Genomic DNA, 22,226 nt, shown 5'->3' on the forward strand with positions numbered 1-22,226 from the left:
TAGTTACAAATACAGTTAAAAATACATACACGTAAGTATAATTATAAGTAATACAGAGCATTTAAAACAAAATATATTATTTACAAATTAAGAAAGTCTAAAAAAGATAAACAACGTAAAAAAAATATTACCAGTTTTAAAAGTATTGAAAAAATAATAATTTGGTATTAAAAATACTTAGTACTAAATAGCTAGTAAAAAAAATAAAAAAATAATTTTGAATAACAGAACGATAAAAAAAATAGAATTATATGTATTATTATTTTAAACTAATACTTAGGTAAATAGAATATATTTATGTTTATATAATAATGTAAATAAAATGATAAGAAGAAATATTTTCTACTAATAAATAAAATAAAAAAATCAAACGAAAAAATAAGTAAAACACGAATAAAAACACTAATAAAAAGTTCAAACAATTTTAAACAATATTTTAATAAGCATATTGACAACACGCTTAGTAGTATAAATATATGCAATATTTCGCAGCAGTCTCTTTAAATGATCTCTTTCCTTAGACTAAATCCAGACTTGTGTACTCTTTCTAAAAAAAAATTTATTGGAAATTTGGATAAAAAAAATTGAAATAAATAAAAAATTTTATTCCCAAAAAAAGTCTCTATTTTTTGAGATAGGTACAAATGATAATTAGGCATTTACGAGATTTTTTGCAGCAAACTACAACCCGTAATTTCCGTGCGAAAGACAAGTATCTTAGTATTACACTACGGGGCAACCTTTGTGTCATCCCGAATCGTTATCTAGCTTATGCATATAATACGGATATTCTTTGATGGACAGAATATTTTTGTGGATATTACATAATTTATAAATTGATAACTTAAAGGTCCATCAATGGTTTAAATAGTTTTAGCAATAATTTTTTTTAAAATTTATACTGAAAGCACTAACTTTGTGGTTATTCATTACAATAAAATAAATATGAGATAACTTTGTTTTCAACTCTTGTGTGGCTGTAATGTCACACTAGTCGACACAAGACTTGATATATCTCTCTTATTTTTTAAATGACGAATTCGTATATATTGTAATCTTTAAATGGACATTTTCACATCCGATTTAGAAAGTAAAATTTGTATAACTATGCTAAATGTTAATATAAAAAAAAAATTTATCCTTGCTACGCGAAGAATGAATGTCCGCTAATTCAGCGACACATCTATACAGGTACCTTATACAAGAGAAAGCACGAAGATAGAAGTCATAACAAGGAAGACAGAGACGCTGTTTTGCAGCGGGTGTTGTCTAAAACTAATTCAGTCTGCAGTCGGTTGATAACAGTGACAGTATTTGTGATTTTAAATTTTTTTTGCTATAACATGGCTAAATTATATGTTTACGATACAAGACTTGATTTATCTCTCTTATTTTTTAAAATGATGAGCTCGCATTTTTGTAATCTACAAACGGACATTTTCAAACCCAATTTGTAAAGTCAAATTTGTATAACTATGCTGGATGTCAATAAAAAATATGTATCTTTGCTACGCGAAGTGCAAAATAAATGTGCTCTAATTCAGCAACACATATGTATAAGAGAGAACACGAAGATAGAACTCATAACAAGGAAGACAGATACGCTGTTCTGTGGCGGCTGATGTGTAAAACAGATTCAGTCTTCAGTTTGAACTTTAGAATATTCTGTATTTTACTAGTGGTAACGCGGTGTTACATCACCGCGCGCAAAGGGATTATTTACCACAGTCTTTTAAGGTTAACCACTTATTTTATATTTTTCCAACCTTCGAGGTTAAAAACAAAATTGTTTTAAATTTATTTTAGTTTTTTTTAAATATTACACTTAGGGAGGTACATAAAAAAAACACTGTAATCTTAAAACCATTCTTTCAATTTCCCATCTCTTTTTTTCCCTTAAAATAAGAGTTTTTTGAAGATATCGCTCTCCCTGGAAAACGCGGTTTTTATGACAGCAAACACATTTAAAAATAAATATGAATGATCGTAACTTAACGTGTATTGACATTATTAAAACAATCAAAATTTATATCGCATTGCAAATTTAGACGGTTGACTCGAATACAGGTCTAGATAATCTACAAACTAACTTCAAACTCTCCAAGCTCGCAGAGGCATGGCTAGATTGCCCTAAGATTCTATTACTTATTAATTTTAGAGTCCCAGTAACGTACACCAGAAACCAATCTCTATTTAAAATTTCTGAATGTTCCACTAAATATTTTCAAAATTCATTTGTAAACAGAACCTACAATATGTGTAATCATCGATTAATTTAATTGATATCAATAACATATCTTTAACTTCCTTTATAATTAAAATCTAAAAAAAAAAAACAAATTATGATGTTGCGCCTTGAATCCGCAGCATATATTATGCAGGTTATGTACAGTTCTGTATGTAGGCACATAATAAATGTACACTTTAGACCATAGGTCAACTATAGTTGTAATATAATATTACAAAACGATTAGTTATTTTATGTTATGAATATTTTTTATGTGACAACATTTATAATAACAATATCATGAGATTTTTCAGGATAAAAAATCCTATTTTATTTGACTACTCAATCGGTAACACTGCATTGGATTCAGTTACTGAGATGCGGGATTTGGGTGTGATTTTTGATCAGAAATTGTCTTTTATCAGTCACATTAATGATATTAGTAGTAGATCTTTAAAGACGCTTGGGTTTATTTTGTGCATCACTAAGGACTTCAAAAATATAAACACTTTAAAAATTTTATACACCTCCTTGGTGAGAAGCATCTTGGAGTATAATTCTACAATATGGAGCCCTTATTATGCCTCTCACCAAATTACCATAGAAAGAGTTCAGAATAAGTTTTTGAGATATGTTAATTTTAAATTAGGAATACGTAATGAATTTCGTAACTATGATTATTTATTAAATATATTAAATTTGATTAAATTAAGGGAAAGGAGAACTATTTATGATTTATTAGTTCTATTTAAAATCGTTAATTCAGTATTGGACAGCCCTGAAATTTTGGCCCTCATTGGTTTTAAAGTACCAGTTAGAGTGACTAGGCTAGTTCAACTTTATCACTGCAACAATCATATCTCAATATATTCTAGCAACTCAGTACTGAATCGTCTACATGCGCTGGGTAATAAACATTCGGATTTAGGTGACATATTTTTATTGAAATTTCCAGCTTATAAACAATTACTTGTAAAACATTTTAGTGTGGAATCAATATTTTAATTATGTTCTTTCTAAGTAAGCATTGAAAAAGTTGTTACCGTATATACTCCACTGTAAATACTTATATATGTATGTAATGTAAAAGGTACTTGTACCGTTAATTCTTGAAAAAAAAAAAAATTATGTGGAAGCTTCTAATTGGACTTTATGATATGTACTTATAATATTATTGTATAAATGAAAATATATCTTAAAAGTTTATAAATGTCTGTTGGCTCTCCAATAAAATAAAATAATGTCCGGTATTTTTTGTGTTATTTGCTTATTTGACTGTTAAAATATGAGAAAAACACTGCAGTATGAGAGCAATTTTCTTCTCGATATTTTACTAAGTAGATTCAATGTTTTATTATTTTAGTATTCTTATGCTGAAGTTTGTTGAATAACACAAAAAACACGTGGTCAAACTGCATTAGTAAAAATAGCCAAATAAAGACTTATGGCAGTGTACTTCTGGGGATGCGATATATTTCATTATCGAAAATAACAACAATTTGTGTTTTTAATATTATATTAAAAAAAAAAATTTTTTGGTAAAATTAACAATTTTTGTTAAAGAGCGAGTCATTTATGTAAAACGTTTCATTTGCAGTTATATGGGTCACCATGGCTTCGAGACCTGGACTGCTGCGGACGTAGATCCTCAGGTTAAATGCTCCGCCAACCACCTGACGGTCGGTCAGGCTCGGCTGTGTGCGCAGTACGGGGACCACATGCCAGCGGTGGCTTCTGGAGCCAAGAGCGCCATTCAGGAGTGTGGTCACCAGTTCAAGGATAGGAGGTGGAACTGTACCACGCACAATGACACAAGTGTATTTGGACCACTTGCCAAAATAGGTCAGTACGGCTTCATCATTAGCAAAAATCTTTTCCTCATGTTTGCGTAACTTGCCAAAACGGAACTTCTTTGAAATGTACAGCTATTCTCGACCATGAATGACCAGTCTTAAATTAAAACTTAAGATCAGACGTCTAGGGTCTATGGAATATTTCATTTTAAAAGCACATTTTCATTCGGCATTTCATTTTTACGAAAATCAAATCCAGGACCTCATATACGAAGGAAGATATCAAATTTTCTAATTCACTTACATCTACTACTAATACTACTATCACGCCATTTCCCCGCAGGGGTAAGCGGAGAAAATGGACCACCACACAAGTTTATCCTGGCATACATTTCTCGCATATTCCACATTCATACATCTGCCAGCTTTTGACATAGCCAGACTTAAGATTTTGGTTTTCAGTTTATGTTGCGTCTTCCTTAGTCGTCTTCGTCTCATTTTACCTTTCATTTTCGCCATGTATACTTGTTTCACCATTCTTTAGCTATCCATACGTTCTACATGACTAAATTATCTCAGAGATCCTTTCTTAATCTTATCAATTATACCTGACTCCGATTTACACTCTCACCTGATTTTCTCATTCGTAACCCTGTCATACATTGATTTCTCTCTCATTCGTCTAAGAGATTGCATTTCGATTGCGTTCACTTCCTCTGTCAGTTCCATGTTTCACTTCCATACACAAGTGTTGGGGCTGAAACTCCGTTGTGCACTGCCAGTTTAGCTTCGATTGAAATATTTTTATTAGCAATTACTGTGCTTAGTGCACCGTTCATTTTGTTGCCACATTCACTCTCCTTTCAACATATTTTTCTATTTTTCCATCCATTGAAAACATGTTTCCCAGATTTACATTAATATGCAGTCAGTAACCTCACTTCCCCTTTCAAGTACTATCACTTTTGACTTACTTTCGTTCATCACTAATTCGCTCTTCAGGCATACATCATACATCCTAGAGACTATTTGTTACACATTCTCCTTGCTGCTTGTTGAAAGAACTGCATCATCAGCGTATAACAAGCAGCTTACTGAAAAATTATCCATTTTCGCTTCAATACCCATACATTCTATCTCTTTGATACAGTTGTCCATGTATTGATTAAACAAACATGGTGACATTATACATTCCTGTTAATTACATCACTGCATAGTTTAACATGCTAATTGGAAAACTGCTTTCATAAATAAAGCGATAAAGGATCTAAATACGTTCCTTGAGGCACTCCTTATGAAATGTCTGATCTGAAGCCTCTTAGCGATCTATTTGTAAACGCAGTCTAGCACTATTTCTTACCCAAACAAATATGATTTATATCCTTCTTATTCTAGTAGTTTTAATCTCGGAATTAGTTTACAGCCAACACCTCTTCTTTATTGATTTTGGTCGAATCAGATCTTTTTATTGATTTATATTACAATTATTTAAGAAAAATGAGGTATTATTCCAGGAAGCCGAGAGAGCGCCTTCACTCACGCTTTGCTAGCCGCGGGGGCCGCTTTGGCAGTGGCGCGGGCCTGCCGTGACGGACGCCTGTCCTCGTGCGGCTGCTCCCGGGCGCTGCGCCCCCGCGACTTGCACCGAGACTGGCTGTGGGGCGGCTGTGGAGACAACCTGGAGTACGGCTACAAGTACGTCTGATCATATTACGTTATCCACTAGTCCAGAGAGCGCCGCGCCATGACGACGAGACCCTGTCTGTCCATCTGATCACGTCATATTACCCGAGATGTCTTGATAGAACGAAGTAGGTTCTCAACAATTATTGTGCAGGCTTTTAAGTTGAAGTTAAGCGCTACAACTTTACATAATAATATGTATTATAGATAATATTACATGTCACCAACAGGGATTAATATTTTTTTCGTAATAAACCTAGGTATTTGATAATTTGCGTAACATTCATTAATCCGTCTTTTACTAAACCTACTTTTATTTATAATAAAATACGTACATAGTTTTATTCCACTTTTACTAATAATTTTTATTAGTGACCGGTTTCTTCGTGTCCAACATCTAATTATTAAATTCGGTATTACGTTATTTATATTTTTTTCACAAAGGATCTTTCACTCGCGAGTTTCATCCACTATCTCCAGATATTTATGTGAATAACTTAAAAATTTAAATTCTGACTTGTGTTTTCTCAATGCTTTGTTTACTATATGCCAGTAACAGCGCCTGACCCGATAATCTCGGTGAATATATCACGCGACTGCTTGTGTGTGACAGGACACGAGAACACGAGGTGGAGAGGGGATAAATATCCCAATAAGTGGTTGACGGCCATGGTGAGGACATCTACACTGTGTTTATTTCTCTTTCTTCTTCGCTTAACTTCTCGACTTTAGATGAACAGTTTCAGGGTAAAATTCTAACTAAAATCAGAATGTAAAGAAATATTACATACCGTAAAGAAGATGCGATATGTTGTCAACAGAAATGCAAAAGGATGTATGTGATAGTTTAATAAAAAATCACGCTTATTACTTTTTGTGTCCATCTCCTTTTGCCTCTTTGTTTTATATATATTTGGACCCCCGTATTTCATGTATGTCATGTACAAGGCTAAGGTACTCGGAAAGAATCGTTTTTGTTTGTCTTGGAAATGGGATGTTTGATCACTGATTTTGGTTTAATACCTTTATGAGTCCAATCACCTTTGTTGCAAAGTTCAAGAACAATGGCGCGTGATAACTACTTTTAAATACAGTGTGGATAGCTGTTAAGGATATTCCATCTTACCTGCATCAGAAACAGAAGCAGATTTCAAGATTAAAGCGTTGTAAACTGAAAAATGGGCACCGAAATAACAGATGTTCGATACTCTGTGGAGAAATATCATCGCACGGACAATAGTTATCATTCCTTCATTTAAACCTATATAGGTAACTTCTCATAGCTCCGTGTCCGGTAAAAATTTGGGTCGTTTCGAAAGTACTTTGGTGACGACGAAGGAAGTTTGCTGCATCAGTCAGCGTTGGGAAAAACATTATAGTGATTTTACCTGTAGTAGAAGCGCGGTAATGATCCTCTCAACGCTGCTGCGTATTTTGTTTTATACAGCATTTAGCAAAGCTAAGGGGAAATTCTGAGGAGAAAGGTGCCGTTCTTTTACAGGTTGCGGCTCTTGCTCGTTCATCCGCCTCTTTGTTTAACCTCACCGTACATTCACGGAGACTGGACCGCTGTGCGCGTGCAAACCACGAGCCCACTGCGCGATATGACTGTCCCATTTCACACCACGGCAAAAATCTACACGGCATGATAAAATTCAATACGATGAATCGATATTTATTGTTTTACAATTACTTGTTTATTTAACGCCTGGCAAACGCAATAACCAGTACATCATGAGACCGACTAATCTCCAGTCGATTTTCTGTTGCAGATTTTTTACCTGAGAGTACTCGCCAAATTGAAATAATGTTTTTGATTAAATTATCAGTAAAATCTCTTTTGTTAAGTTTTCCTATATTATTTTAATCGGGTCGTAGTCTCGTGGCTAGTGTTGCGGACTCACGGATCGGAATAAATTATAAGAACACCAATATATATCTTTTTGAGGCGTTTTTATTGATATTTTTATGAAAATCATTAACTATGAAGTTTTTTAAAAAATAAAAAAAACATAAGTTTGATGCCTGTAAGGTAGGTTTCAAGATACAAAATTAGAAGATTTGTTTTTGAACACTTTTAAAATTGGACTTCACATAAGAATTTTTGTAATTGTGGCGCGTCGTGGTGGAAAGTTGTTACCAAAATATCAAAATAATTCACAGTGAATATTTATTATTAAAAAACAGTGCATCCTCATCATATTAAAAGTAGGTCGGGTCCATTACTTTGCTCCTTTCCTTTACTCAAATATTTCTAACCATACACGAAACTAAATGATATTTGGGTTTTCACTTAAGTACCCCTATAGTTTAGAAAAGCAAAAAAGTATATTTACATACTACATTCTACGGCATTGTAAAATTTATCTCATATGTTTTAAAATCATCATTATATTTGTATATCATAAGTCCAAAGATGGCAGATAAAACTAGGCTATTTGAAATATTTTTGGGTGGTCCTAGCTCCTATAAAAAACAGTTTATAAAACAAAATAAAAACTACGTGCTCTAGTTCTATTATCAGAGTCAGACCGCGAATCTTCTTAAGAATATAATGAAATTATCGGTGTAAATCTGGTTATTTTATCACAGAATATGACAGTACTGACTTTATTTATAACTCATATCATAATGATTGCTCGCGTCACTTGCTTAGATAAGTGGACGTGACAGTCCTGTGACGTTATCTCTAATTTTGTATACTACAGAGTACTTTGTTTACTCAGTACTTAGTCAATATTGTTTAGCATAAAGTAGCAACACATCATGCTTTTTTTTTTTTTTTTTTTTATATAGGAGTTGCTTTATTATTTACCTTGCTTATAATATACAAGGTTTATATTTCAAAAGTGGATTTTTCTGCAATTAAATTTCTTTAAATTGATCTAAACTGTTGGGATCAGGTGGGATATACTAATGTGGGCCAATCAGGAACTTCTCAGCATTTGCTTATGTGGAGAGGAAACCACTCAAAACTCTTCAGGAGAAGCCGGCCTGTTGGCAGTAGTCAACAGGCCTTCCGTTCCACTAGAGGAGTGTTCGGCATTTTCTTCCCTACTTTGGTTTATTTTACCAATAGCCTGCACTATATTGATCATGTATAATACTACCTCTCGTGTGAGTTCTTTATTACCTATCACCGATGGGATGTCGCATAGATCTTCACCCAAGCTTCTGCAGCGCGCCTCCAGCTGTTGTCTTTGAAAGCTGAAAAGGGGGCAATGCATCAACAGGTGAGGGACATCTTGAGGAGTTTCATCGTCGCATGGGCAGCTGTCGATTTCGGAGATCTTGAAGCGATGCAGGTAGCTCATAAACCCACCGTGACCCGTAAGCATCTGGGTGAGCTCGTAGCCAGCATTCTGCATTCTCCTGAAATCATAGGCATGGAAAATGGTAGGGAAAAACATTTTAGTTATACTTCCGGTAGGTTCACTTAAATAACGATCGTTCCAGACTTGAAGGGTTCTGCTTCTTATTTTCCTTTTGGCAAAACTGAGCGGGAAATCGGCAAAATCGGGGGCTGTCTTCTTGAGTGTAGCTTCCCGAGCCTTTTCGTCAGCCTTTTCGTTGCCAAGGATTCCGCAGTGTCCCCGTATCCAGCCGATGTACACGTCCTGGTGTCTGCATCGAAGCTTCTGGATATCTGTTCTAATGTCCATTACAATAGGGTTGACCGAATTTCGGTCAGTTATTGCATGGACGCCAGATTTGCAATCTGTCAGGATCGTTATTTTCTTCCATCTGTTTGGTGGTTTCTTCAAAACATAGACCAGGGCTTCTCTGATCGCAAAGAGTTCCGCCTGAAACACGGAGCAGAAATCGCCAAGTTTCAACTTTCTCGACGGCAGCTCTCTGACGCCATCGTAAGGTACAAACGCTGCACCCACTTTGCCGTCCAAGAGACTGCCATCTGTGTAGATCCTCAACTCTTCCTGCGCCGTCCCAGGCAGAACCTGATCATCATAGCCGTGATCTATCGGATAGCGCTCCGCCGGATGAGGAAGTGAGAAATAGTCTCCCACTCCCTGGTAAAATCTGTCCTGTGGCAAGTCTTGCAAAGTGAGGCTCTTCTTCACCTCATATGCTTCTGCAAGCTCCCTGATTCTCAAATCGAGTGGCATGAATCCACTTAAAACCTGTGCTGATACCAAGGAGATTGTTCTGTATCCCTTGCATGACCTGATGGCTATTTGTCGTTGGATGGAGTTCAATTTCTTCCGATTGACTTTCCTGTTGACCGCGTCCACCCACACGCTTGAGGCGTACGTAATCAGAGGCTCTACAGCGCCTACGTATATTTGCTGCATAACCTCCGGCGATGCACCCCATGTGGGTTTGGCGGCTCTCACGAGTTTGTTTGTAATACCTGCGGCTTTTTTACAAACACCGTCAACGTGTTTGGACCAATTTAGGTTGCGATCTATGGTAAGACCCAAAACCTTAAAGTGGTCCACATAGTTCAACTGGACTCCGTTCATATGAATGGTTGGCTGGCGGTCCTTTCTTCTGGTTATAAACATCACGTTGGTTTTGTCTTCAGCGAATTGGAGTTTAGCTTTTGAGCCCCATGTTGTGATAATCTTCAGCGCATTGTCTGTCATCCTCTCAAGTTCTGTTGTATTGTCTGCCACGGCTGTCAAGAGAAGGTCGTCCGCAAATGCCTTCAGTTCGACTCCCGCACCCAAGTCTTTCTGGAGTACATCATCTAAGATGTAATTCCAGAAGCTCGGTCCACAGGAGGATCCCTGAACGCATCCTTTGGTCGTTACCTTTTCGAGAGTGGCATCGAAGTGTGACAATACAACTTTCCTTTGTTGATGATAGCTCTTCACCAACATGAACAAGTTTCGAGGGCACTTCTTATTGCTCAGTTGGCACATTAAAAATGGCCACCAAGCGTTATCAAAGGCTCCTCTTATGTCGAGCGAGATCGCTATGATCATTTTCTTGTCATGCAGTGCAGTCCTGATTACCTTAACTGATGCGTTAAGAGCGTCTTCTGTTGATTTCTGGGGTGTAAATCCGTATTGTTTCTGACTTAACTTACCTTTGTGATGAAAATGCACCTCCCTTGGCAAAGATTACGGTGCAACTTAACACATCATGCTGGGGCTGTTTTGAGAAGCAAAAAAAATGTAATCAATAAACGTTTGTATACTAATATTATTAACACATTGCAACAGAGATGGATAACATTTTATAGGAAGTAATAAGTATCCTAGGCATCTACAGGGCTTATAATCTGTCATTGGCTGGTTTAAGTAACCACTTTACACTCTGGGTAACATTTAACATTCTGCCTTTATTTGAACAGCTAAATTCCTTCGATTCTTCCAACTGTTGGTGTTTGTGAAGTTAAAGAGCTGAAACTTTTATTGATGTGGGTTAGATTCATCTTATTGAATTATTTCACTCACATAATAGGCAACGCTTGAAAATACGTTTTTTTTAATTTTTGTACTTATTGGACCAAGGGGATTTGTCAACAATGTTTTGAGTCTGTCTTTCCTTGAATTACTGGCAAGATTTCAAGGAATATAGATTTTCAAGTATGGGCAGAATGGTGAATGTTATGCAGTGTGTAAAATGGATACTTAAACCAGCTAATGATAGGTCATAAGCCCTTTAGAAACCTAGAATTCCTTATTCCTTCCTCTAAAATGTTCTCCATCTCTCATATGTTAATATTAACAGCCAGCTTTCTAGGGGGTTGAATCCAGTTCTCGTCTACAAAATTTTTAACAAACTCAAAAAATTATTAAAATATAAATACAATTCATCCAGAGCATCGGAAAGCTAGGATTATTTTATTAAATGAAAAAAGAATCGGTCCAAAGTGTGAACCTTGCGCAACACCTACATTGTAGTAGGTAGCTTGGGTAGTAGCTTGTTTACTCGCATATCATGTTTTAAACAATTATGTATGCTTCATTATACGTTATCTCAATTTTTCACATTATTATAATTCCCTTGTTTGTTGAAACGTTTCCGTTTGATGATTGTATTTTTGTAAATTTTACTTTCTCAATCTTTTCCTTAATCGAATACTGTAAGAAATCTAGAAAAATTAAATGATAAGTTTTTTGGAAGTGTTCAACTGACAGAAAGCGCCTTATTTCATAGTATACATATAATCTGTACCCAACAAACCAGCACTATATAAAATATTGGTCGTCATATTTTAATGTCAATGTTACGAGCAGATAAAAAAGTGGAATATAAAGTTATATTACCATCTGAATTTCTGAACGCATTGTATTGACATAGGGGTTATAATTTTATCAGTGACCTGATATCACCCCTATTATAACGATCACTCAAATGAGCGGCACTTCGTTGCAGGGGAAGTGGGAGACTTGCATTATCTACATTGCTATATATTGTACGTGTAATATGCATCAACCCCCCGATAAACTCGAGTCACATATGATCTCACTGTTCTGTGAAAATACGGGGTTAATCGATAAGTGAATTGATGTATTTTGTTACATAAATGAAAACATCGTTTATGCCTTGACATTTTTACGTGTACATTAAAAAAAAAGTATTTTTAAAAGAATATTTAGCTGATCGTTGGTTTTAAAAGTGGCAATTGTCTCTGATATGAGGTCATGGGTTCGATATTTGATAAGATTGAAGCGGTTTTGTAAAATGTATTTTTTATTGCAATATTTATTTTATACACACCGTACCGGAATATGATTAAGAATTTTTGTACTGGAATATGATTAAGAATTTTTTGTTTAAAAATATCTCCAGAGTTATAATTATTTGAAGAAATGATCTGCCAAATGATAAATAAATAAATAAAACTTCTCCGGTGTCTGGGTGCCTCAGATATCTCGTATAGAGGCACAGACACACGAGACTTTCTGATATCAGAATCCACAAAACATGTGGAAGACCAATAGTCACATATGGAATTGAGGCAAGAGCGGATATCTCCAGAGCAAAATCTCGATGAGAAGCATGCTACAAGATCGCACAAAAAACATGGACTCTCGAAGCATGTGTAGTACGGAAGACACTGTGAGATGAGGAAAACAGCAAAGGCAAAACTAGATCAAACATTTTGACAGAATGCTGAAAAACAGTGTTCCACGTATCGCGTTTCAAGGCAACCGCAAAGCAGAAGATCCACAGGCAGACCTTTGAAAATATGGAAAGATAGCTGGCAATCGACTTTGCAGGAGAAAAATGCAGTAGCACAAACAGATCCTTGGAATTTATAAAAGGAAGATCTATCACTACCAATTAAATACACTTTCCGGAACTTCTAGATGTAGGTTCTGCAGTGCAGATGAGGAAACACCTATACACATTCTATGTGGATGCAATGCTTTACATCATAAAAGGATCTTCATTCTCGGGGGACCACTGGTTGAACCTGATGATGTTCAAGAGCTCGCCCTCTACCTAATAGCGTGATACTTTACAGATCTGGGGCTTGGAGGGGGAGATTAACCAAATTGTAAACTTTCGCCTTCCACACAGTAGCCAGGCTCTTTATAGACCTGGGATTGGAGGGCGAGAACTATTTACGAGTACCCGTTACAATAGATCTTCACAGGTTGTAGTGACGTTAGGAGCTTTCGTAGCACTGATCCCCAACACTTGGCAGAAGACCCGCAGGCAGACCTCTGAAAATATGGACGGCTAGCTGGCAGTCGACTTCACGGGAGACGAATGTAGTACCACAAACAGATCCTTTCGATCTATAAAATGAAGATCTACCAATTAAATGCAGTTTAAGATAAATTACAAAACAATTTAAATTTCGCTAGCCCAAAGCAACAGCAATCTCTGAAGAACATGTTCTAAAATAATTGGACATCGAGGTGTGTAAAGGGTCTAACTAAATAAAATTATTTGGAGTAGATTATGAATACTATATTTTAACAAAATTTCAGTATTTTATTACTTGATAACGCCCAACTAATTAATTTACTAACATATGTATCTGTATGTATATCTCTTAATCGAAAATTTCGGGATTATCTCACTGCACTTTTGCTTTGGGCAAACGATTTCGTAAAATTTTAATACCGGTACTTTACTTTGCCATCATTGATTGGACCTCTCGGTCAATAACATATAATTATTATTTTCCTATCCACACACAATGGTGTATAAAGCACTGCATTGGCACTCCAACTGTAGCTTATTTAACACGGTCGGGGAATAGGCCAACACCATACTATGAGGATGAGGAGGACTTATTACCTATTTCAGAATTTCTTCCTTAGAGTTGCCATCGATTGCTTATTGTTCATCCAGGGTTCTGGTTTTATTTAATACGCACAACTTTATTCTAAATAAGAAATTATGATTCCATAATAAAGCTTGTTTTGTCTACGTGCATGCATCAACCCTGCGGCCCGCACCCAGTAGCGTTTGGTTTAGTTCCGCTCTGCCCCTTTAGTACGGTAACACGTGTTGGTTATATTATTAGGTCGGTATTTAGTATTGTAGATTGGTCATGCGGAGATAATTACTTTTACGATTTACCATATCTATCTTTTGTCGGAGTCCGCACAACGTCAACGAACTGACTACTGACGTGTATTAGGGGGTTGACTTAACCAACAGGGTAAACCGGAAATCATTTGTAAAATATCTCTTATAGCAAAAAATAATCAACTTATTTTTCTTGATCCAAAATCACATTACCAAGAAAACAAATTTAGGTGTTAAGTAGGACAACATGTCAATGGTTTGAGCAATGGTTTAATATTATGAAGGCATAATTCAATGTCGGTCTTAGTGAGCATGTGATCTGTCTTTTAATTTACTATAATAAAGACTGAGAATAGTCATAGCTCATATGTAAAATTGTGTTCGCACCAGCGATGCCAACTGAAGACGTTTTAGTGTTGCCAACCTAATAGTATTTATTGTGGTATGTTCTGTCCTCAACAGTACTCTCTTATAGGAGGAGTATTTAGCACTTAAATAAAGTTTCTCTGATGTGAAATATGTCGACCTCCAAAGTGATTATGTTCTGCTATCTGACTGCTCTTCTTATCGCCATGACCAGAGACAAGTTGGTTCTTAAACCCGGAGGTAAAACAGTTTGTGTTGACGCTGTCGGAGATATTCATCTGGAACATAACATTTGGTACTCTTCAAAATGGCCGAGTTCTCGATATAATCTCTTATCAGCCCGAAAAATGGGTTAGTGTGAACTCATTCTTTCTAAGTTGCAAATTGTTGGTTCTCAGATGCCCGAGAAGAATTCAGGTGGATAGAGTCACGTTTAAAGGGTCATTATTGAAGGGTTTTCCTAAGAAAAACCACAACTAAAGTATCCCTTCTAGTAGTTTGAAATAATTTCCCAAACATGCTTGTTCATTCCTCTTTAGTCAACTGCCCTGATGAAGAAACGGGTACGTCTCAAATCCGGTAGACAAAGAAATGTCAGTAAATGGTTATATCATGCAAATATTTGCTTATATTTATTAAAATGTTTGACTACAAAGTTAATGTTAACAAATTACGACAGAGATGTGGAACATTTTATAGAAGACAACATGAAAGTCTACGCATTTACAGAGCTTGTGACCTATCATTGGCTGATTTAAGTGGTCATAAACCCTGTAATGCCTAGACTTTCATATTTCCTCCTTTAAAATGTTCTTAATCTCAATGAAAATTTGTTAATATTGAAGGGTTAATTCAGTTTTTTAACTACAAAAATTTTGACAAACACGAAATATTGTAACAATGTAAATGCTTAAAATACAAACAGTGATTATAATATAATGACATTATTACGTGTGTATGTCGTTCGAGTATGCCATTTGCGTAAATTATTAAAATAGTTGATTATTCCCAGTCACCCGTTGGGAAGTCTAGAACGAATTAGGTAAACCGGTTACTGATAATATCATCCATGTATGAAAAGATATGCCTCCATTTTATATTATTTTACATAAAAGAGAAGGGGATTATTCCTTAATTTAATTAGGGGATATTCAGAACATCATGTCGTTACGAAAAAAAATATTGAAGCAGTTTGCATTTTGAATTTGTCGATTTTCAGGAATAATAAAATCCATAATATTCACCTTTCTCAGTCCTAGTCACAAAATATATTTAAAGTATTATCCTACATATTTGCGCAATACAAAATGCAGCAATTATCAATGTTTCAAAAGCCTGTCCTGTGACATTGTTGTAAAAAATCTTTTTAAGTACATGTTTCATAGGGATAAATAAATATTCTGGTCAAAATTAAAAACCTTAAATCATTGAAACATTGTATGAAAAACTGATTACAGGGTTTGGGTGCAGAAATATTAGAAAATTTATTAAAACTAAATAATAAATGGTAAAAATAAATATTGTATTACTGCATTATTTATTAACTAGTAGGTAGTCATGTTATTTCGCATAAAAATGTTTGCCTTAAAACAGGTTTACCTAGTTAGACAGACTTACACATAATCCATTAAAAATCTATTTCCTAAAATATGTAGTGGATAAAGAAATTGTATTTTTTGTTAATATACCGTGATTATCAATATAATAGAGTATAATATTTATAAAAAAATATATTAACCAGAAATAGGAGTTTATATTAATCGATTTAGTAAAAAATTCAATTAAATATTCTTCATCTCTGTTGTAATATATAAATGATTCAATAAAAAGTTTACGCTGTACTTTATCACCCATAAAATAAATACAACGTTAAAAACGAGCTCTGTGGGTAACTCGGAAAAAGGTCGAAAAAGGATAATAAAAAAACAGGTCAGAGGTGAACTTATCCCCAGGAAAGCAGAAACACCGAAGAAGAATAATGACAAATAAACATTGAATCTCTATTACGATAATAAATCATCGGAAAATTATTCCACTTGTGTAAAAAGCACCCGGGGAAGTATACACGGAGAAAAGTAAAACACACCGTTTTTACTCTTTGTCTCCCAGATCTCTCAGTTTACGACTTCAGCTACGTTTATTGCAATCCGTAGAAGGAATGTTTTCCCCCCGGTGTTCTACTCGCGTACATGTTCTCCTGGTAGTTTTTCACGCTACGAAAGGGCTTCAATTTCAGATTTTCAGGAAATAATGTAAATTTAGTCTTCATATTTAAACGTGAAGTATTTAGACGACCTTCAAAATGTATGATTTATTATGACAGGTTATTCTTAGAAGAAATTGACTTGTTTACATGAATATGAGAAGAGAAAAATCTTTATTCATTTTAGCATGTTAATTTAAAGATAAGAAAGATAAACTTTCGTAAAAAATGACAATTTTCTACGTTAGAAAATTTCAGTGATGAAAAAATGTTACCTTGAGTTTCAGGAATTTCTAACGTCGGAGGCTAGTTGGATCGGGAGCGCAGAGTATCGAGAAGGTGTTTTACGTGAATCTCATACGTTGGAAACGGTTACTGAAAACCCCGAGCGCATTTCCCGAAGGGAGGAGTATTTTCGTTTTCACGTTTGACGCATTTAACGGAAAGCTCATATTCGTTTTCCTCTGCGTAGAACAGTACCAGGGCGGCATAAAGTGGCAATGGTGTTCTCGAGCGAATGGAAACCGCGCTCGTTTTGCGCATGACGAGCGTAGCAACCCATGAATGAAACTCTGGCAAGGAAAATGTAGTAAAGGTAATGTGCAATTCTCGAAGTAAATACAAAATATTGAAAATATGTAACTGTTGTCCAGGAAAAGGCTTCGTTTTAAACGTTAAATATTCAGCGCTAAGCTTTCCATCATAACAGTTTTCACAAAAACATGGATTTTTCTGCATATTTCGGCTTTTACACACCAGGAGTCCATACAGGCGTGTGGATAAGTTAACCCAGTTTTCTTAAATCCGCTGCCTTTTACTACGCGATCAGTGCTTTACAATGAAAAACTATTCTATTTATGAAAATAACCAAATATTTTTTACAATTATAGTTGGAAAAAAACAAAACGGACGTATTCTACCGATTGAAATGTTTTCTATATCACATAAATAAAAAAAATATATGTATAAATTAAAAAAAATAAAATTGTGTTAGAACGAGAAAGCTTCGCAACTTAAAGCTCCTCTCACGAGTTTATTTTATTAGGAAAAGATAAACTATAGGAGGTGAGTTGAAGCTAAATAAAATACACGTTGGAAATATCTAAATAATAAAAAAAAATACTTAAAAATATTCCAAGAAATAAGTTTTTGATATTAATTTTACATACATGGGTTATATTTGATCTATTTGAAAATAATGCGTTTTGAAAAAAAAACATATTCTCCCCGATAGAACCGTTATAAAAATGTCCATTTCGACAGTGAAAAGAAAGCGTAAAAATTTGATGCGAAACATCGTATCGATGAATTTTTCCTACCAGGAATGCATACATCGCGAGCGACGTGGAATGTGAAACATTCCAGATATTTCCTTTGGAAAATTGGCGGGAATTTCTAACGAGTGCTCTGGAGCGAATTCCCGCATTCCAGACATTTTTATACTAGGATAACATAAAATGAAGGAGATCGAAGCGCAGAGAAGATTCGAGGATTTAAGATCTCTCCCTCGCCGAGAAAACTCATCTGCGGATAAAAAAATATTACTAACAACACTTCATTATAAAACGGAAGCATATCATAAAATATTACGGAAAGCATTGTAATAATAGTGGTAATATAAAATGCTACCTCAAATAGCTTATACGCAAGTGTTTTGATTTTAAAAAGTTTTAACACAACGGCCATTATCGTCGCGAAGGTAAACTGAAAAAGATAATAAAATTAGTTTTAAAATATTATCGTTATTTAAACGATCTTGTCCCCTCAAACATTCATATACGTATATGGTTAAATAAGTTTATTTTAACTAATAAATAATAAATATGAAGCTTATGTAACAAACAATTAATATTTACTAGTTTTTTGTTTAAATTAAAAATTACTTACATTATTGTAGAAAACAAAAAAAATAACATAAAATGCCAAAACTGCAACTGTCGTAATGTTTAAAAATAAGCTAAATAGAATTAAAGTATGCTAACACAATATGTCAGAAGCGTTATCCGTTATAGCTTGGGGGGGTGGATAAGGCTTTAGCGCTTAAGATTGTCCAAATCCGCTGGAAAATACCAGGAGCACATGTGGCTACGAGAGGTTGGAAATCGGATAATCGCTTATGGAAGACGCGCATAATGGCGTACAGCGGAATTTTCCGAAAAATAAAAGCGTGTTAAAAAATAAATTTAATAGACTTTCGAAATGCAGTTTTAGTTTCTTGTGTGGCATCGATAAACATCAAATTATATTGCATGGTATATTTTTTAGCTGTTTGTGTTAAATTAATTCAATGAGTTTTAAAAAAAATATCTTCTTGACGAATTCTGTAGGTATATGCTATGGTTTTTTTAAAAATATTTACATTATATTTTCTACTATTTTATATTTTCTTTATTACAGTTGATAATCTTAATATCATCATCAATCCTCTTTCCGCACTCAGCGGTGTATAAAGTACTGCATTTGAAAACCAAATGTAGAGTATTTCGATTATTTGTAACACAAAGGTAAGGTGATCAATCCTACGCTTCAGGTGCCAGTTTAGGAATAATGAAATATTGCAGTTTCAACCACCTTCAACATCAATATTTTACCAACAGCCTGGTTGAATCAAACCCAGGATATCAAAAATGGTAAACGAACGCGTCATTCACTACGCAACGAGGTGGACTTATCTCCATTCTATTTCCTTATTCAAGACGTTTAACTGAGAGCAGCCCACGTGTCGATTCTGGTTCTATTTCACACGAAGAATTGTATTTTTTATCCGTCTGGACATAGAGGCTTGAATAAATTATATAAAATAAATCAATAAATAATTCGATTAAAATTATTTAAATATGTACAAGAAATTTATTATAAAACAAATATCCCTGAATTTAAACTTGTTTCGTTTCTAGTAAGAATACCCGGAGCACAGAAATATATCAAGAAGCCTTTGACAGCACATCCAAATCCATTTTCCCGCCATTCTTGGTTCGATTCAAAACACCCAAGCCAAAATAGCACTTGTTCAAACGTCCATTAAGATGCATTTTGAATGCGAAGATACCTGAGCGTTAGGATTATTTTGTATCTCAGTTATCTTTAGGGGTGGAGCAAAGAAAATCAATAGTTAAGGGCGGTGCTTAAAATATTTGAGCGGGAAAATTTCAACTCATAATGCGCATGTGCAATACGTGTTTTGTAAACTCAGAAGGGACATTTTCATAAAATAACAAATACCCTTAAAAAAACTTTAAAAAAAGGAAAATGCAGAAAATAATTTATGTTTTGTTAAATATATTTTTCTGAGATATTTTTTGGTATTTTTAAAATTCAGCTTTCTTAAACATTAAAATGATATTTTTCTGTATTTTTTGGTATTTGAGTTTAGGCCATTATGCTTTTCATGTAAAACTCGCGAGTTGTTGGTATAAGTTTGTCTACTGGCGTGGTGGGATTTGTATGGGAAAATGAGGAGAAATTTAGTGTGCAAAAGCTTGAGGAGGTAAGTTTTCATTCAGAATTCTACCCGGAGCAAAATATATCAGAATTATTTTAGATACTAGAATTATAATAAAATGCCTAGTAATAATAACTTTAAAATATAATAATTTAATAACTAATTGTTGAGATAATGACAATAATCATTATTTTTTTTTAATTTCATTTTATTCACAAGACAATTATTTATTTTCATGTCGCAATTTGTTAGAAAGTTTCGTATTAAATCGGGACTATGTATATATGCGAAATCAATACATATATACATATATTAATATTGCGACACATATAATTATGAGTGGTTCACAAGCAAAGATAACCAAGTCCAAAAATATCGTAATTGAGATTACTGCATGAAAGATATGCAAAAAGCTTTAATTGTTAACTGCCATAATGAAACATGTCCTAAGTTGACTAGTTTTAATATATATGGTAGTGATTCCAATCATACCCTTACAGAATACTAAAATATATTTAAACCTATTTTACTCAAAACTAACCAGAGTGGACTTAGTGATCTTTGCTTTTGAACCACTCATATATTGGATATTAACATTAGTTATATCAGTGTTTTACAAAAAATTAGTAAATAATTCAAAGCATCTTCACCGAACACTACGCAAATATCGCGAGCAGCTTTGGCAGCTTTATTCCCTAATTGAATGTAAACAAAAGTATGTGTCGAAAACGCTCGTTTTCGCCTACTTGAAATTCCATTTTGAAGGCTTGTTATCAAATAAAATAATATATGTAACGTAAAAGCAAATACAATATCTTGTAGAGTATTCTTTTGAATGACGCATGTATAACCTTAATTGTTTTGTTAAAATTTTGGTGTTCATCGTGTTAACACGTAATACAAAATACAAATGAAAAATTAGTACTTAAAAATAAGTTAAAATATTTAAAAAGGTATTCATGTAAACATATTTGAAAATGTAAAAAATTTTGAAAACTATTTTTATTATATCTATTATATATACTAAACATGTAATCTGATCACGCAACCAATTTCTAGGTTGTCCTTGTCCTACCTTACTATTCATTCTCGCCACATACACCTGTTTTACCATTCTTTCGTCATCCATTCGTTCTACATGCCCAAATCATCTTAGAGATCCTTTCTTAATTTTATAAATCGTATTTATCTCAGATTTGCACTATCGTCAGATTTCATAATTCGTAACTTCTACGATACATTGATTTCTTACACATTCGTCTAAGAGGTCGCATTTGACCACGTTCACTCTGTGTTCTTTCTTCGTCTGCCAGTTCCATGTTTCACTTCCATGCGCAAGTATTGGGACTAAAATTCCGTGGTGCACCGCCGGTCTAGCTTTGATGGACTTATTTTTATTGGCAAGTATTGCGCTCAGTGCGGCGTTCATTTTGTTGCCCGCATTCACTCTCATTTCAACGTTTTTATCTACTCTTCCATCTCTTGAGAACATGCTTCCTAGATACACAAATTCTTCTACTTAATTAAGACATTTCGTCGCGTTGGGGAAACAAGGTTCTATGTAGATTCATAACTTTTTTGAGACATGAAAGTTTGAAATAAAGACATTATTTAAACTTATATTTTTTATTAATAGTGTCTTATTAAACTTAATAATAATAAAAGATTGATCGTTCGTTGTTCTTTAAAATTTTGATGTAGATAGAACCGATATTTAAATATAAATACTCGTATAATAAAAGTTCAATGTAAAAAAACATATATTGTCAGTTAGAACATTGTTTCCCAATGCGATGATTTGTTGTTCACATTTTTAATGCACTCAATAACCTAACTTCCTCTTTTAAATACTATAACTTTTTACTTATTTTCGTTCACCACCAAATCGCTCTCCAGGCAAATAGCATATATTATTTACTGTGTATGCAAATAATTGGTAGAATTCCATATAAAAATTTGGAAAGGTATCGAAAATAAAACACTTCTGTTAGATTTTACTGTATATTTTAAATTGTTTTATTGGATTTAATCCTTTCTTTGTATTCTTTATAT

At 34.2% G+C, this 22,226-nt stretch overlaps 1 protein-coding gene across 2 annotated transcripts in view; it reads left to right on the forward strand.

Moving 5' to 3' along the window:
* The window catches only part of LOC148275608 (protein Wnt-5b-like), a 160,186-nt gene that overhangs the window by 84,484 nt on the left and 53,476 nt on the right, over nt 1-22,226 (forward strand). For both annotated transcript variants that reach the window (XM_088235469.1, XM_088235470.1), the window contains 2 exons: nt 3,825-4,069; nt 5,535-5,715. In XM_088235469.1, the coding sequence (XP_088091595.1) occupies nt 3,825-4,069; nt 5,535-5,715 (426 nt within the window). The remainder of the gene's footprint in view (nt 1-3,824; nt 4,070-5,534; nt 5,716-22,226) is intronic.

The sequence above is a fragment of the Micrasema longulum genome, unplaced genomic scaffold (assembly GCF_059751315.1).
Source record: "Micrasema longulum isolate JH-2025_06_02 unplaced genomic scaffold, ASM5975131v1 h1tg001379l, whole genome shotgun sequence".
NCBI classification, from domain to species: domain Eukaryota; kingdom Metazoa; phylum Arthropoda; class Insecta; order Trichoptera; family Brachycentridae; genus Micrasema; species Micrasema longulum.